Here is a 19,869-nt window from a genome sequence, read left to right on the forward strand (position 1 = left end):
TATCTACGCTCCCGGATTGACTTGTCCTCCTCTGATGCCTGGTTCCTCTGCCATCAAGACCCGCCGTCTGGTGTGAGGGGAAACATCCCTCACCCTTCTGCAGTCGCCACCGAGCACCCGTGGTGTGGCCCACAGGGCATCCTGTGAGAGCGTCACAAGCACCCCACAAACAAGACACGGCAGCGTGCTTCCTCGATCTCCCCGCTCCTTTCTCGGGACAGCCTGTGGCTTGTTCTCCCTTAAGAATCCTCTCATCAATGTTATGTTGTCAGCTTTCTCTGTTTTTTTTCTTTCTTTTTTTTTTTAACTCACAATTGAGGAAACCAACAGGTTGAGCTGCTGCCTCAAGTAAAAAATTCAAGTCAGCCCTGATGCTGTCCATGTTTTTTGTAAAACTTGCTCACTTGTAAACAACATCGGGCAGCAACTGCAGGCCTCACCCCTCACTCTTCAAAAGCGACTGCGACAGCTGCATCCCCTGTGCTCAACTGCAGGGCGCGGCGCTCGCCTATGCTCTCATGAAGCCCCGTGCCAAGGGCTTCTCCGGGACCCCAGATACCCACCAGACCCTACAGGCCTGCCCCGTGGCCCTGGGAACGCTTGGCACCAAGGTCCCACTTCCTGCCTCAGTCAAGCACCTGCCTCCCAGGCCTCACCAGTCTTCATCTCAGCCTGCCAGGTCCTCTCGAGCCCCTGGAGTGCCCTGTGAGCCACAGCTTATAAAGCAGATAGGACCAGCTCTGCATCAGACCCCTGTGTGCAGGCCCAGCTCCCCCACCCGTAAGCAGTTGACCTCAGACCAGCTGCTTAACCTCTCTGAGTCAGCTTTCTTACCTATAAATGAGGATAAAAGCAGGATACTCACAAAGCCCAGAGCTAGAATGCCTCAAGCAGTGTGAGCTCGGGGAAGAAGTCCACACAGGACACAAAGCCCAGAGCTGGGAAGGCCTCAAGCAGTGTGAGCTCGGGGAAGGAGTCCACACAGGAGCAGTACCTGTTGCAATATTTTTATTACATGCTGGGATGATTAAATGAGATAAACCGTGTAAACACCAGGCACATAGAAAGCATGAAATGATACCAGGTGGTGGCATGGTGTTACTTTCATTATTAATAATTTGAAAAAGCAGATTAACAGCTCAGGCCCTGCTGAACTCAGAGCCCCCATGAGGATAGAGGCTGTAACGTAACAGACATGAAACGTCCTGAAAGCTCCACGTGCAAAGTGAGTTGCTTATGCCTGCGTAAACTTCTTGTTCTTCAAAAGATATGCTGTTTTTAAAAGGGACTGACTGGCGGAAAAACCTCACACACAAGGCAGTGCCCCTTTGCCAGGTCCTGTAAACACTACCGTGTCCTGCCCTCGGCTCCTGGGGTCAGGAGCTCTCAACGAAGCTGTGGCCCTTGTGCCCAGCGTGCAGACTCCGGGGGTAACTGCTTGCTTCTGAATCTCCTTAATGGAGCTTAGGAATGACACGCTATGGACGCTGACTGTCCAAGCAGAAACAAGGCCCCCTTGGGGGCTTTCTAAAGTTAGTAAATACATGTATATATAATATATATACACACACATAGGAGAACGCGAATGACTGGGCACCCAGGGTCTCTGTGGGGAGCCGATGGCCCAGCAGAGAACACAGTGAGCATCACAGAGTCCAGCCGTCCCCTCCCCACGTCAATAGGACAGTCCCGCGCTTTCTTCCAGCCGGCCTGGGGCATGTCAGGAGGCAGGGCCTGTACTGCAGGCTCTGTGTTCTTAGACAGCCTTTGCAGGGGGCAGAGGTGCCCACTGCCACATGGGCACACACAGGAGGCTCACCACGTTTCTTCAAATGCAGATGACAAAGCAGCTTGAGTAACACAAATACGGCCACACTCATCTGAGGATTGCTGCTGTGTTTTCTAACTGCATGGCCATGAACAAGCAGTCGGTTTTCATCCAGGTTGGTAGTCAGGTTTCTGAAAGCCATGGCAGGCGCCTCGGGACTGACATGAGGAGTCTGGGTCATCTGTGAGCCCAACAGCGTCCTGCAGGCACAGACGGCCCTGGCTTCTGCCTCTTTCTTTGTGGAAGCCACTCTGTCAGGCCTGGGACAGAGGGGCAAGAGCTTTCAAATTTTTCCTTATTGTTGTATATTTTTTAAAAAACTATTTATTTCAATGGTGAAATAAGTTCTAAAAGTTTCTAGACTTGTAGGTAAATGAATAAGAACTGAGTGTGGTTTTTAATCATGTTCACATTGTTGGTGACGGTGCAGCTTAGTTTCATCTAGTGACTAAATTCTAGCCATCCCTAGACTGATGGCCACGAAACATGTATTTCGAGTTGAAATACATTTATTTAGCACACATGCACACACAATTACACGTGCACACAGGAAGCTTTAGCAAGTACTCCTCTGACCCCATTCCCTAAACACGACTGGGAACGAGGCTGCCGCTGCCCACACGGGCCCTGAATCTGACAGCATTCAAGGAGACCACGCAGGAACCGCGACAAAGAGCTGGTAGCCACCGGCATTTCGGATGAATGCAGCACCCTGGGCAAGCACAGTGTCTGCGTCTCCCCCACGCTGAAATGATTCCTAGTGTCCTGCTTCACATGACTGCCTGGCTTCACATGAGCAACACTCTGCTTAAGTAACTACTTCATCACTCAAGGTCCCAAAGAATGCTGCCCACCTCGGTCAGCCTTGCTTCTAGAAACCGAGGATTCTGGGTTTGGAGGCACCCTAGCTCTTCCCTGGGAAGTCATTTTCCTGAATAGATCTGACTTCCACTTATTTTCCTATCATTTCCCATCTTTTCATACATTTAGAAGGCAAAAAAAGTTCATCTTTCTAGTGATTCCAGGAGCTCCCTGGCCCATCCACGGATGTGTCCCTGCCCAGGTGCCAGCAAGGACTGACTCATACCTGACCCAGGGCCAAGCTATCCTGTGTCCCATACTCGGCCCGTAGAGCCATCAAATCATCCGGGCCCCGACACACTCGTTTCGTACCTTTCCCGGTCATGATACAAAATGTAAGCTGGAAAGGGTGCTCTTCACCTAAACAAGGTCAAACACAGGCACTACATCAGGCACCCCATGTGCCCCCTATATGCCCCCCACACTGCCCAGGTGATGGCAGAACCCAGGTCCTCGGGCGCAGAGCATCCAGGGCCCAGGGCCCACAGGGTTTTACGTGGTGAAAAGGGGTAGGGGGTGAATGCTAAGGGGCGAAGGCAGGACCCCACCCCAGCCAACAACCGGGAGACCCTGGCCTGGTTTCCCTCACACCCCCGAGGAGCCAGACAGGATCGAGAGAACCTTCTGGAAGGAGCTGCAGGGATGCACGGGGGCGTTCAGGAGTGTCCAAGGAGGGCCTGAGCCTCCCGTGTGCACCTCCCCAAGGGCGCCTGCACCCTGGGCCCAGGGTAACCCAGAAGCAGCAGGAGCCGCAGGACCATAGGGGCCACCGGCAGGGTAGGTGATGCCATCCTTCCCACTCTCGCCCTCCGGCCTTCATTCAGCACTCTGGTGAGCCCAGAGGCCCGAGTCGTCCGGATGGCCCATCTCAGGCCACATCCTCCAGCTCTGTGCCTGCCGTCCATCCTGGGTGCCCACGAGGGGTCTGGAAACCCTGACAGGGAGGGAGAAGAGAGCCCTGGGCACAAAGCCCAGGGCCTGGGGCAGGCTCCATGCCCCAATGGTCATCCTCAGATGAGTGGGGGCTGTGCTCAGGACCCTCAGGGGACCATGGGCTACTTTCAGAAACAAGAGGGTGTTCTGTTTAGAAGCAGAGAGCCGAGAAGCCGGAGGCCCCGACACAAGAGCGGCTCCCCGTGATGCCCAGAGGCGGCCACTGGGCCCCAGGAGAGAGGGGCTTGAAGGATGAGTACCCCAAGCTGTCAAAAGACCAAGTGGCTACAAAAGGGAACCCCCCTCCCACCACTAATCAGGGACCTGCCAGAGATACGAGGGCCCAGTGGTCACTAAGGCCCATCTCTGCAGCTCCGTCCTCTCACCTAGATAAAGTGAGTGTCTCTGCTTCCTGGACCTCGCAGACTTACCAGGGACCCTAAACTTGGTTTTCCAAATAGCCAAACGACAACTCCTGCTCAAGAAAACGCGTGCAAGAGAAGCCCTCCTCACTCAGACGACGTTCTCATGACCGCACTTGGTCTAAGCAAACGCTGCTGGGATGATTTTCTTCAAGTTCTCTTTTAGAACAAGCAAAATGGAATGAGGATGTCAGAGTGTTTCGTGCTTTCTTTCCAGAGGGGTTCCCAGCCTGAAACGCCACCCCACAGCCACTGTGGATTTGGGGACTGTCACACACGTCTCCACGCACCCCGAGCCACATCACGTTTTGCCGCTATCTCAGAATTCCTGATCTCCACCTGAAAACGGAACACAAGGCCCGGCAGCAACAGCCAGCAAAGTGTCCCCATCCCCCCCAAAGTGAGCGGCCACACAGCAATGAGTGGCCACACAGCAACGAGCTGCGAGGAGCCAAGGATGGCCCATCCCACCCCCAACGGTGAGAGCTGGGCCCATCACACGCCCTCTGTGGGCCTTGTCACTCGCCCTTCCTACACCCCATCACTCACCCTCCCTGGGCCCCAGCTTCCTCATCTGTGAGATGGGGGTGGTCAGCGTGCAGGAAGCCCTCCTTGACGATGAGCTATCAGCTTAGGGACAAGAGAGCTAGAGACACGGGGGGAGTCCACTGCCTTGGGGACGCGAGGGAGCCAGGGTCACTTTCTTCCTCATCAAGCTGGCCCCCTGGTGACACGGGACAAGAGGATAACCTGCTTGGTACTCAGCAACAGGCTTTCCTAATAAGAATTCCACACTTCCATGAGGCTGTAATCAACTTGGGAGTGAGGAGTTCCTTAGCTTCCTGTTTCCAGAGAGTCTTCTTAGCAAAGTGAGGAATCTGCAGATCTCTCTGAAAGATCAGCTACCAAAGGAAAATAACAATAATGAAGATATCGTTGGTGGAATACATAACCTCCATCCACAGCCAGATACTGCTTCCGGAACCACACTTCGTATCCAGGTGAGCTCGTTTTTTCTATTTCAAAAGCACAAAGATCTATGTTCATGGTGTAGTCCAGGCAGAGTGTGGTTAACAGGCCTCCGGGTGTCCCCGCTTCCAGCCCAGTGCAGGGGTTCAGCCGCTGCAGAAACTCCGAATCTGCTAACGTGAAGTGCCAAGACTGCTGTCCGCCAGCGCCCTCACTCCCCCAGGGCCTGTACCTGTAGCAGGGGGCTCACGTTCCGAGTCCTCATTGCTCCCAGACCCAAGGGCAAGGCTGTCACAGGCGAAAGACGGGTTCTCCTTCCTCTACACCCAAGCCCTCGGAAGCACGCTGCAGGCCCCTGGAGGTGGCACAATGCTCCCAGCTCCCCCAGAGGCTGAGTTCAAACATTCTAAACGGATTCTTGATAACAAGTCGCCAGCTCACTGGAAGACACTGAGCAGTTACATAACAGCACAGAAAATCCCTTACAAGTTTCTTAAAAAAAGAGTTAATCGTACTGACTTGGTACTTTACCTTCAGCCCAGACTTTCGCTTAATCCCAGAAACTGCTCCAAAGGCGTTTTTCTGAGGGCGTTCGGCGCCGTAACTCAGGAGAAACCCAAGTCCTGCTCTCCCGGCGGCCTCGCTGGGGAAGAATTCAGCCGCTCCACCCTGACATCTGGTTTCTATTTCATATCCATGTTGTCACATTACATAACAAGCAGATGATACGAGAGATCACCACAGTGTTTCGGCTCAAGAGTCACAAAGAACGCCCAGAACACTGTTTATATTGGGGGCCATGAACGTTCACCAAACCAGACTTAGTGCGGAGGCTGCACCCTTCCAGGCTGAAACCCAGCACCTACAGCAAATGCCCAAGGAAGCAAGAAGCGGGACCCCGCCTTCTCAGCCACCTCTCACTAACACTCAGCTCCACTCCTGCTTCCTTCCTCTCACTGCACATCCGAGTTAGAGGGAAATACAAGTTATCTCTGGCCTGCATTTACTTCTCCTGCACCTGGCGGGAGGCTCTGGCCTTGCAGGCGTGCAGGAGCCCCTGACATCCAGGGCCAGCGAGGGGCCCAGGGAGAAGATGGAGGTCAAGTCATAGGGCCTCCACCGCAGGCAGAGCTCCGCCAGCAAGCATCCTGGGAGCTGGGGGGCCTCAAGGGAGGCAATCCCCCCACACACCATCCCCTTCCCCTTGGCTCATCTGGGGAAGCTGTGAGGACTGGTGTTGATAAAACATTCCAACCACACACTCAGACCATGGATGTGGCCGTGCCAGCACGGAGGCCAGCAGCCCCTAGCAGAAGGGTGTTCTGGAAGCTGCCCCCTCCCATGCTGCTGCCTGGTCCCATGGGGCATGAAGGGAGGGTGGCCAGGGCGGCCCGAGCCAGCATCAGGCACAAGGCCCAAGGAATTTCTCCAGAGCAGCCTGTCCTCTTCGGTCCAGAAAAAGTCAGATTCCACAGCAGGGTTAGCCGTCCAGTTAGGGAACCCACTAAGGGGCTCTGTGCGTAGAGGTGCTCAGAATCAAACCACTAAACCCCAGGACCCCCTGCTGGGGGAATGGTCCATGGCAGTCATTCAGCCTTGGAGTGAACCGTTCTGCCCAAGTGCAAGTGAGAACACAATACTTCTTATTATATACAGAATTGCCAAAGCCAACGTGATTAGTAGAAAAACCAACATGTCAGTGACTTGGGGGTCTGGTTTGCCCCAGATGTGGGTGGAAACCCCAGGCGTCCCTCAAGCCTGGTCCAGAGCTCCACAGACAGCAGATACACAAACTCTGAGTGACAGCATTGGTGTTTAGCAGATTCTGGATTTTGCTCCCCCCGAAACAAGTAGAGAGAATGTTTCACAGAGTAGGTTCAACAGAAAATGGCCACAGTGTGTGAGAGAGTGTGATGTTCCCGGGGGGATGGCTGGGGCCGAGGGAAGGCCCCTCCCATGAGCCCTGCCTCCATGAGACTGCGTAGGGCAGGACTGCCAGGCAGAAAGAACACAGCACAGGCACAAGGGCAGCCCCAGGCTGGCAGGGCTAAATGGCTTCAGGAGCTCCCCCCTCTGCCCCCCAGGGAGTAAAGGCAATGATGCAAATATGATAAGCAAACAGAGGTCCCAAAACACAGAAAGGGCCAGGACCCTGATGCCAACCAAGCAGACCCAAAACTGGGTCTGGGAGCACAGGGCAGGGTCGCTGAGTGCAGAGGGGCCTCACTCAATGTCCAACACTTCCCTCCAAAACAGACATGCTGGTGAGAGGCTTCAACCCTTCCACTGGCCTGACACCTGGGTCTCTGCTGCCCTGTGCCAGGTTAGCCACGTCCAACACCACCACGGCCACTGGCCATTTAAGAAAACGAACCCTGACGTTAACCTGCTTGAGCCGTAATACTAAGCAAGAGCAGCGCCACGATTCCAAAACTGCAAAGAGCACCTTTTAAACATTCTGCTGAGATCTGCGCGGTCACGGTCTGACAGGCAGGTCTTCTTGGCTACCTGTGGTTTCATTCCAGCATTAACAGGCACCTAAAAGGCCTGTGAGCTTTTGTGGGGTCAAGCAGCATCAGCTCCACTTTACAACCCCGCAGAGTGAGGTGTCAGCTCTGCAGCTCCAGGGCAGAGCCTTGCAGCCTTAGGGCCAGGGGGACGGCCTGGCCCCTTCCGAGCTCTCAGCAGCCTGAACTCCGCGTGTCCCCTGCTGTGTCACTGGCATGCTGGTCTTGCATGGCACTGAGATGTGTGGCACAAGCAGGCACCAAGCCCGGAGACACCCGACGCTCACCGTTAGACTGGGTAGCATTTGTCAAGCACCAAGCAAACAGTGGATGAAGTGTCCTCAGCCGGCGTCAGCTGTTCTGATCCGCAGAACACATAACTCCTGGCACTCCTTTCCGAGCATCCGGGAAATGTAGAATCCAAGTGTTACACCATCCAGTTGAAGATGACAGATTTACGATATAAAACGGCACCCGCGACTGAGGACTTTGTAGGAATGGAGGCCACTGTCATTATTTCATGGGTGAGGGGGAGAGGGACACTGTGACCCATGACAGGAAAGGACAGCTCAGCCCCTCCAAAACCATACACAGGGGACTCCGTTTCTCACAGAACTTCAAGTTTCTGTTCTAAGCAAACATTACAAAACATTTTAAACTACATTCTGACATGAAGCTCCCGTGCTTTTTAATGGCAGGTGTTACAATGATCATGGAACAGTGATGGGGCGGTGCTTCCTCACGGTGACATGGCAGGGAGAAGTCTGGACCGGAGTCAGCAGGGTCCTTAACCTAAGAGGCCTTGGGCAGCCCACGGGGCAGCTCTGAGCACTCTCCTGTGAAAGGAAGAGCTCAGAACGGGTTCCTCTAAAGGTTCCTCCCAGAGCAGGGGTTCTGTGGTTCCCTGGGGCCCTAGACTAACATGAGGAAGGGGAAACAGAGAAGAATGCCCGCTAAAAGCCTTACCCAAAAATTGAAAGCCAAGAAAAATCACACCAGATCATCTCAGTTTAGACTTGAGGAACCTCGGCGCTGACATCACTGTCACCATCACAAAACACTGGACACCAAGGTGCCACCTACCACACTGCAACCTGGAAGGAGGGGCGGGCGGGGGCACCCCTGGGCAGGGCAGGACACCAGGCCAGCCAGCCACCCACGCTACAGAGGAAATGCAGCCCCTCCCAACTAAGAGAACCCCGGTACCATCACCACAGCCTTGGTGCCAGGGCTCCTAGCACCTGACAGGGAAGATGAGAAGGACACTGGCTGCCGCCAAGAGGCCTGCTGCCCACCCCCAACTGCACGGTGGTGGTGCTGCCAGCACCACCATCCATGGTGGCCCAGGAGCCCACACGCAGGGCACGCACGCACGTAGTTCCACATTAGGCCCTTTCTTCCTCAATTGTTGGAAAGAAGGCCAAAGCCAGATGATGGTGAAATTCACGAGGAAAATGTCCCCGACTGTCCTCCATTCTAAAGCAAATGCTAAGAATGGGCTGCTGGGCTTCAGGAGAAGCCAAGTCACCTTTCCTCTATGCGTCCAACGAAACGAAAACATCCACACTTGTCTTCATAAAAACGGAAAACTGCACCTGGAACAAGGTCTGTGGCGTTTCTGCCAGCGTGTCCCATGGACATGAAGTTGGTCTTCCTATGAGTCCTCCAGGGCACACCCCTCGACGGCACCGCAGCACTGAGGGCAGAATGTGGTGGTGGCCCAGCTGCCATGGCGCCGGCAGACTAGCCTGGTACACGGAGAGGGGAGCCTGCTGACTGTGGGTAGGCCACGTTCCCCCAGTGTCTTCATCTGCAGAGGGAGACCCGGAGCCTCTGAAGACCGCTCCAGCTCTGCACCGTGGGGGCGGCCGGCCAGCAGGCAGGCAATGCTCTCAGGCCCCACGATCCTCTCACTGGCTGCCGACGGGAGGCAGACGAGGTGCCGGGGGCAGCCTGCAGAGCAAGGAGTCAAGGTGGCCAGCCTGGGGCAGGGTGTTCCCCCAGCCGGGGAGCTTCACTCAGGCTTGGGCTCTGTCCCGTGCCTCCCCGGGGGCGTTCCGAGGTGGCGGAGGAGGAAGCTGCAGCCCGTTATCCACCGCCCAGTCTCTCCCTCTCACCAGCACACAGATGTTCTCAGCGGCAGAGCCTGGCTTCTGCCTGAATTCATTTCATATTTTTAAATATGCTCTTAATGGAAAGCAAGAAAAGTACTTGACAAAATGCGCTGATGTAAATGTCCCTGCAGCAGCCAGGGACTAATTTTAGAAGGGGCTTTGAGGAGAAACCCAAGGGACACTCACTTGCTGCAAACGGCCTCCTCCCCAAAGAGTGTGAGGATCTGGATTAGAACCAAGTATCCCCAGGCTGCCCAGGAGCCCGCTCCTCCAATTGGGGGCTGGCCATCCCACCGAGCACTGATACCGCAGGCTGGACTCTTCCTAACCTCACGAGAGGTGATGACCAGAATCATCCCAGTTTTCCATTGCACTTCGCAAACACAGCTGGTCAGGCCCTTAGCACCTCCGGACCCCTCCATCTCCCAGACTCTCTGCTGGAAGTTAAGGACACAGAGAAAGTTTCTTATGAAAATAAGCACCTCAAAAGAAAGCCAACGTACAGCACTGGTGACAGAAAGGAAGATTCAGAAAAGCCTTCACGCCTGGCAATATGGCACATGCACTTTTAGAGACGTCTAATTATACTCAGGGCTGAGTTGGCTGAAGAGTGAGGAATATACTCCAAAGACAGGAATTCAAGGCAGGGCGAATAGAACATGAAAGCCAGCCTGGAGCCCAGGGCCTGTCCTGGGGCAGCCACCTGCACTGCCTCTTACCACTGCACTGTCCCTGTGAGTGTGCGTGGGGAGGGGCTGTAATTCCCTTGGCAGGGGAAGCCAGAAGACAGGCCTGCAAGGGACACATCCGGGCCTGGGCTTGGTGCTGGCTAGAAGGGGTCAAATCGAGAGAGGACTCCCCTCAGAACTCATAATCCCAGACCCCTCGCAATGGTTTGGGGAGAATTCAGACAACCCATGAGGCCTGATGAGCATCCCTGGCACCTGCAAACACAGGCATGTCCCAGGTGGCACCTCCCAGCACCAGGCAGAAACCTTCTCTAGAGGAACACGCTATGAACCTCAAAAAAACATCCAAGAAGGACGGACATAAAGTCACAATCAAGAACCATGGGTAGCGGGAGTAAGTCCCGGAAAGACCTCAATTGTAGGAAAATCAGGCACTGACCCAAAACACATACGAAGGACACTCGACAAAACAAGAGAGGTCATCCAGGGTCAGGCTGGAGCTAGAGGCCACCAGATATACTGTCACTTAGTGACTGTACAAACCTGGTGGCTTCCTCAACCTCCCTGTGCCTTAGCTTCCCATTTGCCAAAAAGGGGGATTAGAAGAGCCCACACTCTCCCTGGAGCAAGGCTAAGGAAGAAAGGAGACAGATGTCTCAGCTGTTATTATTAATAACTATCAGAAGTGTCACATGGATCTGAATGATCCAAATGGAACTTGTAGAAACAAAACTGTCATCATTAAAATTTAAAACTAAATGAGTGAGTTAACTAATCAAGTATTAATAGATAGAGCTGAAGAGAGAATTAGTGAACAGTAAAATAGCACGGAAGAAATAAACCAGGATGCAACACATAAAGGTAAAGAGATAGAAAGCTGGAGACGTTAGAGGAGTGGAAGGACAGAGGAAGATATGCTAACACACATCTGTAAACCAAAAATAAAATTCTAAGCTCCCAACCATCTGAATGGACCCTTCCTCTCAGCCAAGGGCATTCCGACATTAACCTGAAAAGCTAGTTCAGGTCGTGATGGGGATGGGCAGCCAGATGTGCCTCATGATACCCTCCTCCCTTTTGGAATTGCTGATAGAACAGACTCTTTAAGTCTGATGAGAAACATTTCAGTCTATTCTCTCTGAAGCCTGCTACCCGGAGGCTTCGTCTGCATGGTAAATCCTTGGTCTCCACAACCCGTTATCATAATCCAGACATTCCTTTGTGTTGATAATAACTCTTTCAACCAACTGCCAATCAGAACATTTTAAAATCTACCTATAATCTGAAAGCCTCACACTTCGAGTTGTCCCGCCTTTCTGGACTGGACCAATGTTCATCTTCCACATACTGACTGATGCTTCATGTCTCCCTAAAAATGTATAAAACCAAGCTGTTCCCCGACCACCTTGGGCACATGTTGTCAGCACCTCTTGAGGCTGTGTCACAGGCACGTCCTTAAGCTTGGCTAAACAAACTTTTTAAATTGAGTGAGACCTGTCTCAGATACTTTTGGTTTACACACCTGTAATCAGAGTCCCAGAAAGAAAGAAGAGAGATGATGGGAGAGCGACGGGCAATGCCGATGCACGAGCGCTAGAGAAACATTCAAAATGAAACCCAGCATGCCCAACCACATGCTAAAACACGCCTCAAAGCCCCTACGCTTCAGAGAGCACGACAGACACCATCAACCCAGCAGACCAGGTGACAGTGAGAAAGTCCAGAAACAGAAGTACAGACGGAACTCCAGGGCAGGATAAAGGTGCCCATCTCAACCACTGGGACAAACAGGGATGTTTTAATAAACAGTGCTGGAGACAATTGGGTCGCCGTCTGGGAAAAGATAACATTAAATCCAAACCTAACACCATACACAAGGGTAAACTCCAAACGAATTGGGGATGCAAATGTAAAAAACGAAACTGTACAAGCACTCAAAGAAAACATCTTCTGGAAGTCAAGGAAGCCTTTCTAACCAGGACTGAAAATCCAGATGCAATTTTAAAAAAACAGTAAGTTTGATACATGGAGGAAAAACCTTTTACGGGGTGAAAGCAGCATGAGAAAGAATGTCAAAATACAGTGGACAAACTGTGAGCAGTTACTTGCAATACACATGAAAGATAAAGGCCAAAATCTCTTCCATCAGTAGAATTCTTACAAACTGTGTGAACAGAGACCAAAAGCCTAACAGAAAAGCCAAAAGCAAAGACAGAAAAACGGCCCTTACAAACTGAAATATCCTTCATCTACCAAATCAGCAAGTAGGTAATACACTCCACTCCAAAGCCCTGTGGGAATAGGCTCGCTCAGACACTACTGGCGGAAATGCAAACTGATATAAGTTTCCTACAGGAAATCTTGAGAAAAATCTAACAAAATGATATAATCTACTTATCTTTTGATAGAAATCACTCCATAAACCAACTCTGAAGATACAATTTAGATGGCAGGCCCGGTGACTCTCACCTGTAAATCCCAGCACTCTGGGGGGCCAAGGTGGGAAGATCACTTGAGCCCAGGAGTTTGAGACCAGCCTGAGCAACACAGCAAGACCCCATCTCTACAAAAAAATTAAAGATAAAAAAATTACCTAGGCATGGTGGCACGGGCCTGTAGTCCCAGCTACTTGGGAGGCTGAGGCAGGAGAATTGCTTGAGCCCACGAGGTGGAGGCTGTAGTGAGCTGTGATTCTACCACTACCCTGTACAGTATACCAATGGGCCCTATGTAAGAGAGTGGCTGGATGAATTGCAGAGTGTATGTGGCTGTCCACAGGAATGAGCAGAAGCCTGTGGACAGACGTGGCGTGGTTTCCAGGACATGCTGCTAGGGAAGAGGAGTTCCCTATAGGACATTCTTTCTGTGCAAGAAAGTGGGCAAATGAAAGCACACAAGGCCACCCAGGAAAGAAAGGGTAGCTCATGGGGACAGGGTGGAAAGGACAGGGGAACAGCAGGGGTAGGGGACCCGCTTCTCTGAGTCTGACTGCTACACAGTTCTGACTTTTGAAACTGCAATTGGGTTTCACATCATCAAACAGTGAAAATTAATACAATCAAAAAGTACAAAGGGGGAAAAATTCTAAACTGAAATACAAACAGAAACAAATAACCAAACCCCATTTCAGATGAGTAACAACCACGCTGGGGCAGGGTGGGGTGTGCATAAGAGCTTGCCAAAGTGGCTTTTAGACCCGGTATCTGGACCATATGCCTTCAGCGACTGCTGGACTCTAGTTGGGGGTTTCTTTTTCACAGAGGCATAGGTTAATAATCTCTGAGTATTCTGGGATTGAGACTGAACAAATAAGTAAGTACATGATGGATTCTGAGAGCTCCACGTCTCCTTGTCAGCGGAGGGAGTAACAAATGTGAAAGGAGAAGGCCAGCCGGTGGCCTTTGTGAGGCTGGGCTGGAAGTGAACTGCCGTGTGTGTGGGTGGGGCCGGCGTGTGTGGGTGCAGGGGCCGATCTATGCACATCTATTCACAGCTCTGGCTGCCGAGAGCTGGTTTCTAAATAGCATTCCCCGAGAAAGGAACCAGGCCGCCTTGAGAAAAAACTGATTCCAGGCCAGGGCAGGGTAAGTACAGGAGAGATTAGGACATTTTGTGTATTCAAGAGAGTAAAGAAGTGTCCCAAGACGGGAGGGACCTGCCAGAAACGCCAGCATGAAGGGGCTCTCATTGGCCAAACTGGAACAATTTGGGCAGCAGAATAGATATTGATAATAAAAGGTTATAACCCAGTTAATAAATTAGGAATCTGTGAGTTCAAACTAATATAAGTAAACAATAAGGAAACACATAAATAAGGAGGAAAGGAAAGCTCTTTACAGTAGAAAGTTAACTACAGGAGTCCACATTTCACGTTGTCCACAGGTTCTTGGAAACCGCAACTTTAAGCCAACGACAGAGGGTCCTCAAGCAATGCCAGTCCTTCAACAGTCGTTTGATTATAACACTGGTGCACTGGTGAGAAAAATAACCTTGGTTTTGTTCTGTATTATTTCACTTAAAAGTCAGTTTCCAAGAACCTCCTGAGGTTAATGAGGGCTTCCCGTCCTGAATGTAGCAAGAACGGTGGCATTCGATAACCAGCAGCCACCACCACGACAACAACAGACTCCGACAAAGAACCGTCAATGATGCTGAGACTTGCAGGTCAGTGCTCGGGAAGTAGCAGGCTGTCTGCACAGTCCCAGATTATCTCCCTACCAGCTACCTGCTAATTATGCAGGAAACAATGTAACTTCACAGTGGAAACACCCGCCAGCATCACCTTCACTGAGAGCTTCCAGGCAGCATCAGCAGCAACGAAATACTGCGGTGGCCTCCAAGCCCAGCGGCATCACTGGAATCTAATCACGAGGAAACATGCCGAAATCCCAAGCTGAAAAACATTTTACAAAATAGCTGCCCCTACGCTTCCAAAATGTGAATGTCACGAAACATAAAAATGACGAGGAGACTGTCCCAGAGCAAAGGGGACTGGGGAGGACGTGAGAATCGAAGGCCCTGCAGGGCCTGTCATCTGCTGTTGATAACGAGACATCACTAGACCATCAGCAAAACATAAACAAGGCCTAGAGATGAGAGAACAACGCCGGCTCGCTGTTATTTTCCAACTCTACTCACTGTCCGTAGTTGAAGAGTGACCACGCTTATCTGAGGCAACATGGCCTGGATTATTAGTTGGGGGAAGGCATCACATCTAACACTAACTTTCAAATGATTCTGAAAAAAATAAAGGATGCATATCAATAAACAGTAATTCTTTGGACTATTTTTTGCTGATTTTCTGTAAGTTTGAAATTACAGCAAAATTAAAAGTTAAAAAGAAAAAAGTTAAGAAATAAAATTCCCCATTATTATTGGAAGACACTAATCTTCAGATTCAGGAAGTCCAAAAAAATATCAACAGGGGTAAGTGAAAACGCTTACAAAAATGTAGAACACTAAGACTACAAAACACCTAGAGAGACACAACAGATTCCTGCCAAGGAACGGAACAGCCCCAGTGGAAATGAGTGAACCAATCACATCCTCAGAGCCCTGGGGAAGAGCAGCTGCCTCCCCAGCACTGTCTTCTGTGAGGGATCATTCAACAATGAAGGAAAAGGAGGCAACTCTCAGACGAACAAAAAACAGAACTTCTGCAGTAATTTCTAAAGGATATTACTTCCAAAGGATATTACTTCCAGAAGAAAAGTAAGAGCAAAAAACCAGAATATCTGATATTCAACAAGAAACAGCAAACAAGTAATATCCACATATAGGAAACTTTAAGGAGCAGTGGCCATAGGAAGCTGTGACAATGAAGGCAGCACACGGCCGCAGCCTCCCGTTAGCTGCTGGAAGGAAGCCACACACACCCAGATATTTCAATTCTGCAAATGATTAAGAAAACGAAACCAACAACAAACATAAAAATGGGTGCCCCATGTCAGAAGACACTGACAGCCACAGCAGGCTGGCGGTCAGGCACAGGCCAGGCGAGGGCCACCTCCCGGGACCGAGCAAGGCGCCCTGGTCAGCCTGAAGACACTGGCACTAGGTGTAAGACGGTGTGGCCGTGCTGGAGGTCACGCAGAGTTAAAAGTAGCTTACCCGTGACCCGGCACTCCCATTCCCAGGCAGGAACCTGGCAAAGGCCCAAGTTTGCGTGTGCCAGAAAACACACAAAAGAATGTCCACAACATCATGTTTGAGAGCAGCCACATCTGAACATGAATCAAAGTTGTGAAAATTCACAAAATTGAATGCAAGACACTAATGAACACCAGTCACCGACAGCTACAGGCAGAAACATGGTTCTCAAAAACAGTCCTGCCTGAAAAAGAACCCACGAAATAGAAAACATAATAGTATAATTCTATTTACATAAAGTTCAAAAACATAAAACTAAAATCATACTGTTTAGGAACATGTGCATGTATGATAAAACTTTTTTTTGGAAACAGCAGAATGAAAAGCAAACATGTAAATGTCCTTGTAGTGGTCTCTGTCTCACAGAGCACACGGTCACTGCTATTGTATTGCTTTAAATGATGCAGATAATGTCTATGAATTGTTTAATTCTTTAATTAGAGATTTATAATTAAAATTTAAAATAAATGCATGTGGAGGGGATAAAAAGAGAATGACTAAGCGGGCTGAGAAAGTGATAAATCACCTGTAATTTCAGCACTTTGGGAGGCCAAAGCAGGCAGATCACCTGAGGTCAGAAGTTCAAGACCAGCCTGGCCAACATGGTGAAACCCCGTCTCTACTTAAAATACAAAAGTTAGCTGGTGTGGTGGGAGGAGCCTGTAATCCCAGCTACTCGGGAGGCTGAGGCAGGAGAATTGCTTGAACCTGGGAGGCAGAGGGTGCAGTGAGTCGAGATCGCACCACTGCACTCCAGCCTGGGGAACAAGAGTGAGACTTCAGCTCAAAAAAAAAAAAAAGTGATAAATCAAACAAACAAACAAACAAATTTAGAAGGAATTATAGAGAATGGAATGCTGATCTCCACCAGCCTGTGACAAACGACATAGGTAAATCTAAATTTGCCAAATATGGAAATAAGGAAATTGGTAGGACTCTTCTGTTATGTAAAAATATGTATTTTAATCAAAACTATTTTGCTGTTGAACTTTTCTAGCTATTAGTTATCGGCAAATACAAAATCCATGATTCTAGTGGGTTTCTGATAATCTATAAAATTTTCTGAATCTTTTTGAGTCTTTTTATGTGAATTTATTTTGTTTCTTCCCATCTTAATGAAACTGCTGACATCTCAAGCCATACTGAACACATGTGCTACCGTAAGGTCAACCTCAGAACACAGCTCTTGTTAAGACAAGGCCTTTAGAGTTTTCCAACCATGAAAAAGATTCATTTTTGCTTTCAAATGATCCCCAACTTGTAAGAACTACATATTCTCTCCAACTTGGGTATTTTAAAATCAATTATGAAAACCGAAATAATTATTTTATCTAATCTTTTTTATTTTTCCAAACATTCTCTCATATTTACATGATTTATAACGCTTTCCTTGTATAACAACTGTCCTGTAATAAAACCTTTGATAACGAATAACTACATAATGTACTGTTATTTTCTTTTCCCCAATATTCTATTCAGGGTTTTAAACCTATGTTTACAAACAAAATGTGCTTATAACGTTTGCTTTATTATTGTCTCTTACAGGTTCTAAAATCAAGATACTCTAAGCTTCATAAGATTAGCTTGCGGCCAGGCGCAGTGGCTCACGCCTGTAATCCCGTCACTTTCGAAGGTGAAGGTGGGCGGATCACAAGGTCAGGAGATCGAGACCATCCTGGCTCACACGGTGAAACCCCGTCTCTACTAAAAATACAAACAATTAGCCGGGCGTGGTGGTGGCGGGCGCCTGTAGTCCCAGCTACTCGGGAGGCTGAGGCAGGAGAATGGCGTGAACCTGGGAGATGGAGCTTGCAGTGAGCCGAGATAGCGCCACTGCACTCCGGCCTGGGCGAAAGAGCAAGACTCCGTCTCAAAAAAAAAAAAAAAAAGATTAGCTTACATTTTTCTGTGTTTTGAGCCAATCTTAAATAAGGTGAACGTGTGTAAATGTTGGAAAAATATTACGTTATCCCTGAAGGAGTAGCAGCTTTCAACAATTACCTAACTGGGTCCTTTGTGGGGTTCTCAGAAGTTCTTCCTTTTAGTGACAACCAACTCATGCTGCTTCCTGTCAGAGTACAGGATGCTTTTCTTCTAAGGTCTGACATTTTATAGTTACTTGCTCTGGCCCAGTCAAAGCCCTCTAAAGCCCTGCCACAGAGCACAGAACATCACAGCTCCCGGCCACACCAGGACTTCCCCTAGACACTGGCTTCATCATTCTCAGGGCAGCATCTATCCCTAATGGCACATCCGGTTGTTACGGGGTAGGGTCTTCACTGCGAGTCGTCCAGGTTCTTGACATGTTGAACAAAGAATTGGACAAAACACACAAACAAAGCAATGAAAGAATGAAGCAACGAAAGCACAGATTTGTTTAAGCGAAAGTACACTCCACAGAGTAGGCGCAAGCTCCAGAGCAAGCTGCTCAAGAGTCCCACTTGCAAAATCTTCTGGGGGTTAAGTACCCTTTAGAGGTTTCCTATTGGTTACACCCTATGTAAATGAAGACTTGGCTCGTGACCTATCAGAGGCCAAAGTGAAGTTACACCCTATGCGAATGAAGACTTGGCCTGCAACCAATCAGGGGCTGAAGTGAAACCTCAGCCTGCAACCGATCGGATGCTGAAGTGAAGGCTCCCTGTCTCCAGATCCTACTCTACTGCCTTGCAATGACAAGTTTAGGGGAGTAAAGCCTTACGCTTCAGAGCGCAAGCTCACTGGTTAAGAGTCAGTTGCTTGGCACAGCCCCTTGGGCCAGTGACTTCCTTTCTCAATGCCTCTGTTTTCTCATCTGTAAAATACGGATGATGTAAGGTTAGTAGGACCCATCCGTAGGCTGTTGTGGGGATCACAGCTGTAAATATGTAGAAAACACTTAGCAAAGTGCCTGTGCAGGGCAGACTCCATCACTGCCAGCCATATTTACCATTATGTAGTTGTTTATTCACCCATCTACTGTTTGACTTTCCCACTGGCACTGGGTGTGGCAATGGGTGGGGGCTTTTCCTGTGTGGTTCACCAGTAGACCCCAGTGCTTACAGCAGCCTGGCATGTAGCAGATGCTCACAAGAGGTGTCTTGACTGGCTGAGTGCTGGTGTGTGGATGGGAACCAGCCTAAGGAAAGCACTCTTGAGACTCTTCATCCTGCCCAGGTGCGGGTAGCCTGGGTCTGTCACTCGGCCCCACACCCAGGGCCCCACTCCTGGCTTCGATAAGTGACATCACCAATGTCTGCCCCAGCACCTGGACAGACTCTTGTGGCCCTTCCTTCTCGGGAAGCCCAGAAAGAACTGCAGTGACTGAGAAAAACCCAGCGCTGCTGCGGGGTGTGTGGAGGCATCTTGCCATAGTGGGTGGGGTGCACGTGCCACAAACAGCTCACTCTTGATGATGTGTGTGACTCACGCATGCCCCTTGTCCCCACAGTTCTGTTTCTTGGACTTTATCCTAACAAAACAATCATGATAAGAACAACCAGCCCCAAACATAAAGACACGTGTGCAACAATGCTTGCTGAGGTGTTATTTACTATACAAAAAATTTAAGTCCCATTAACAGAGGATTTTTAAATACTGAAATATTACGGAGCTACAAAAAAATCCCATTGCTGTTCTATCGTGTATGTAATAGGTACAGGTATGGACATGGGGAAACAAAGAGGGAAAGAGAGAAAAAGAGAGAGAGCTCCTGCTTGAGAATCTACAAAATGTCACCTGTGACTTTCTCTGAACTGTGTGCCTCCCAGCTAACTGTGGTCTGGCGGGGTAAAGAGGGCATTTTCCTTTCTTTCATCTTTCAGCATTGTTGGATGTTAAGTAAAGAAAAGACTACATCTTAACTTTTGAAACTGGGGAAGGGGAGTATTTTCCCATTTATTTAATAAACTGCTTTCA

General features: G+C 49.8%; 1 protein-coding gene and 1 long non-coding RNA gene across 20 annotated transcripts in view; both read right to left on the reverse strand.

Moving 5' to 3' along the window:
* The window catches only part of HDAC4 (histone deacetylase 4), a 363,062-nt gene that overhangs the window by 265,767 nt on the left and 77,426 nt on the right, over positions 1-19,869 (reverse strand). The window contains exon 1 of one of the 19 annotated variants that reach the window (XM_034955502.3): positions 4,998-5,875. The exons of 13 other annotated variants lie outside the window; for them this stretch is intronic. In XM_034955502.3, coding sequence (XP_034811393.1) covers positions 4,998-5,091 — 94 coding nt within the window. In that variant the 5' untranslated portion in view covers positions 5,092-5,875. Of the gene's footprint in view, positions 1-4,593; positions 5,876-19,869 lie in introns of those variants that run through there. 5 more of the 19 variants (XM_034955499.3, XM_055109271.2, XM_034955503.3 and 2 more) reach the window with 5 other exon arrangements.
* LOC134728764 (uncharacterized) lies at positions 994-4,587 on the reverse strand. The gene is made up of 2 exons (XR_010109554.1): positions 4,054-4,587; positions 994-3,049 (listed from the first exon to the last, which is right to left on the reverse strand). It is a non-coding gene; the product is annotated as an uncharacterized LOC134728764 (long non-coding RNA).

This window comes from Pan paniscus, chromosome 13 (assembly GCF_029289425.2).
Source record: "Pan paniscus chromosome 13, NHGRI_mPanPan1-v2.0_pri, whole genome shotgun sequence".
NCBI lineage: Eukaryota > Metazoa > Chordata > Mammalia > Primates > Hominidae > Pan > Pan paniscus.